The sequence below is a fragment of the Trichinella spiralis genome (assembly GCF_000181795.1).
Source record: "Trichinella spiralis strain ISS 195 chromosome Unknown Scfld4513, whole genome shotgun sequence".
Lineage (NCBI taxonomy): Eukaryota > Metazoa > Nematoda > Enoplea > Trichinellida > Trichinellidae > Trichinella > Trichinella spiralis.
In genome coordinates this window covers 250-1,072 of record NW_003531452.1, presented here as the reverse complement: position 1 = coordinate 1,072, position 823 = coordinate 250, and the positions used below count along the sequence as shown (strand labels likewise).

The 823-nt window shown below is 38.9% G+C and overlaps 1 protein-coding gene across 1 annotated transcript; it reads right to left on the bottom strand.

Moving 5' to 3' along the window:
- Positions 1–211: 211 nt before the first annotated feature.
- Positions 212–571, bottom strand: Tsp_14200 (histone H2B, gonadal). The gene has a single exon (XM_003367292.1). The coding sequence runs from the start codon at positions 569–571 to the stop codon at positions 212–214; it is 360 nt and encodes a 119-aa protein (XP_003367340.1).
- Positions 572–823: the final 252 nt, after the last annotated feature.

The following is an 823-nucleotide window of genomic DNA, read 5'->3' as shown; positions in this document are numbered from 1 at the left end:
TTTAAACATTTTGGGTCAACTGATAAACTGTACTTGGGTAGAAAATTTTACCAAAAGAAATAGTTTTTTCAAATTTTTTCATTTTAATTATGAATTTATTTTTTATTTATTGGATTGAGCAAAAATAATTGTTGGTCCTGAAAAGGACCGGTTGGGTTTTTTATTATTTTACTACTTAAAGATGCCGGCAACACATGCCGTAACAGTGAGTTTACCTTGTGCTAGTGTATTTAGCAACAGCCTTGGTACCTTCACTGACGGCATGTTTGCAAAGTTCACCAGGCAAAAGTAAACGGACAGCCGTTTGAATTTCCTTTGAGGTTATCGTATGGCGTTGATTGTAGTGAGCAAGACGACTCGACTCAGCGGCAAGGCGATCAAAAATGTCATTCACAAAACTGTTCATGATTGACATCGCCCTGCTGCTGATGCCAGTATCAGCGTGAACTTGCTTCAAAACCTTGTAGATATAACTAGCGAACGATTCTTTCCTGGAACGACGTCGTTTGCGATCACCAGACTTGGCCATTTTCTGGGCCTTGCCAGCTTTCTTCACAACTTTCGGAGCCATCTTATTCAACACGGCTGGAAGGTCAAAATGAAATGAAATTTTAAAAATGAGAATTTTTATACTTAAACTAAGGGAAAAATAGCCAATGGCGTTTCTCAGTAACCGGATTTGAAATCCATGCGCAATAGCCAATAGCGTTCAGCGAAAATTGTTTCGTTGTGCATCGTGACCTACTTTTCGATTTCCTGAGTATTTAAGCGCAATTTCAGGGGAAACGTTCATTGTTGTTAGTTGTTGGTTTGCTTGGTGTTC

Coding starts and splice junctions, on each gene's coding strand:
- Tsp_14200 (XM_003367292.1), bottom strand. CDS start 571: ATGGCTCCGAAAGTTGTGAAGAAAGCTGGCAAGGCCCAGAAAATGGCC.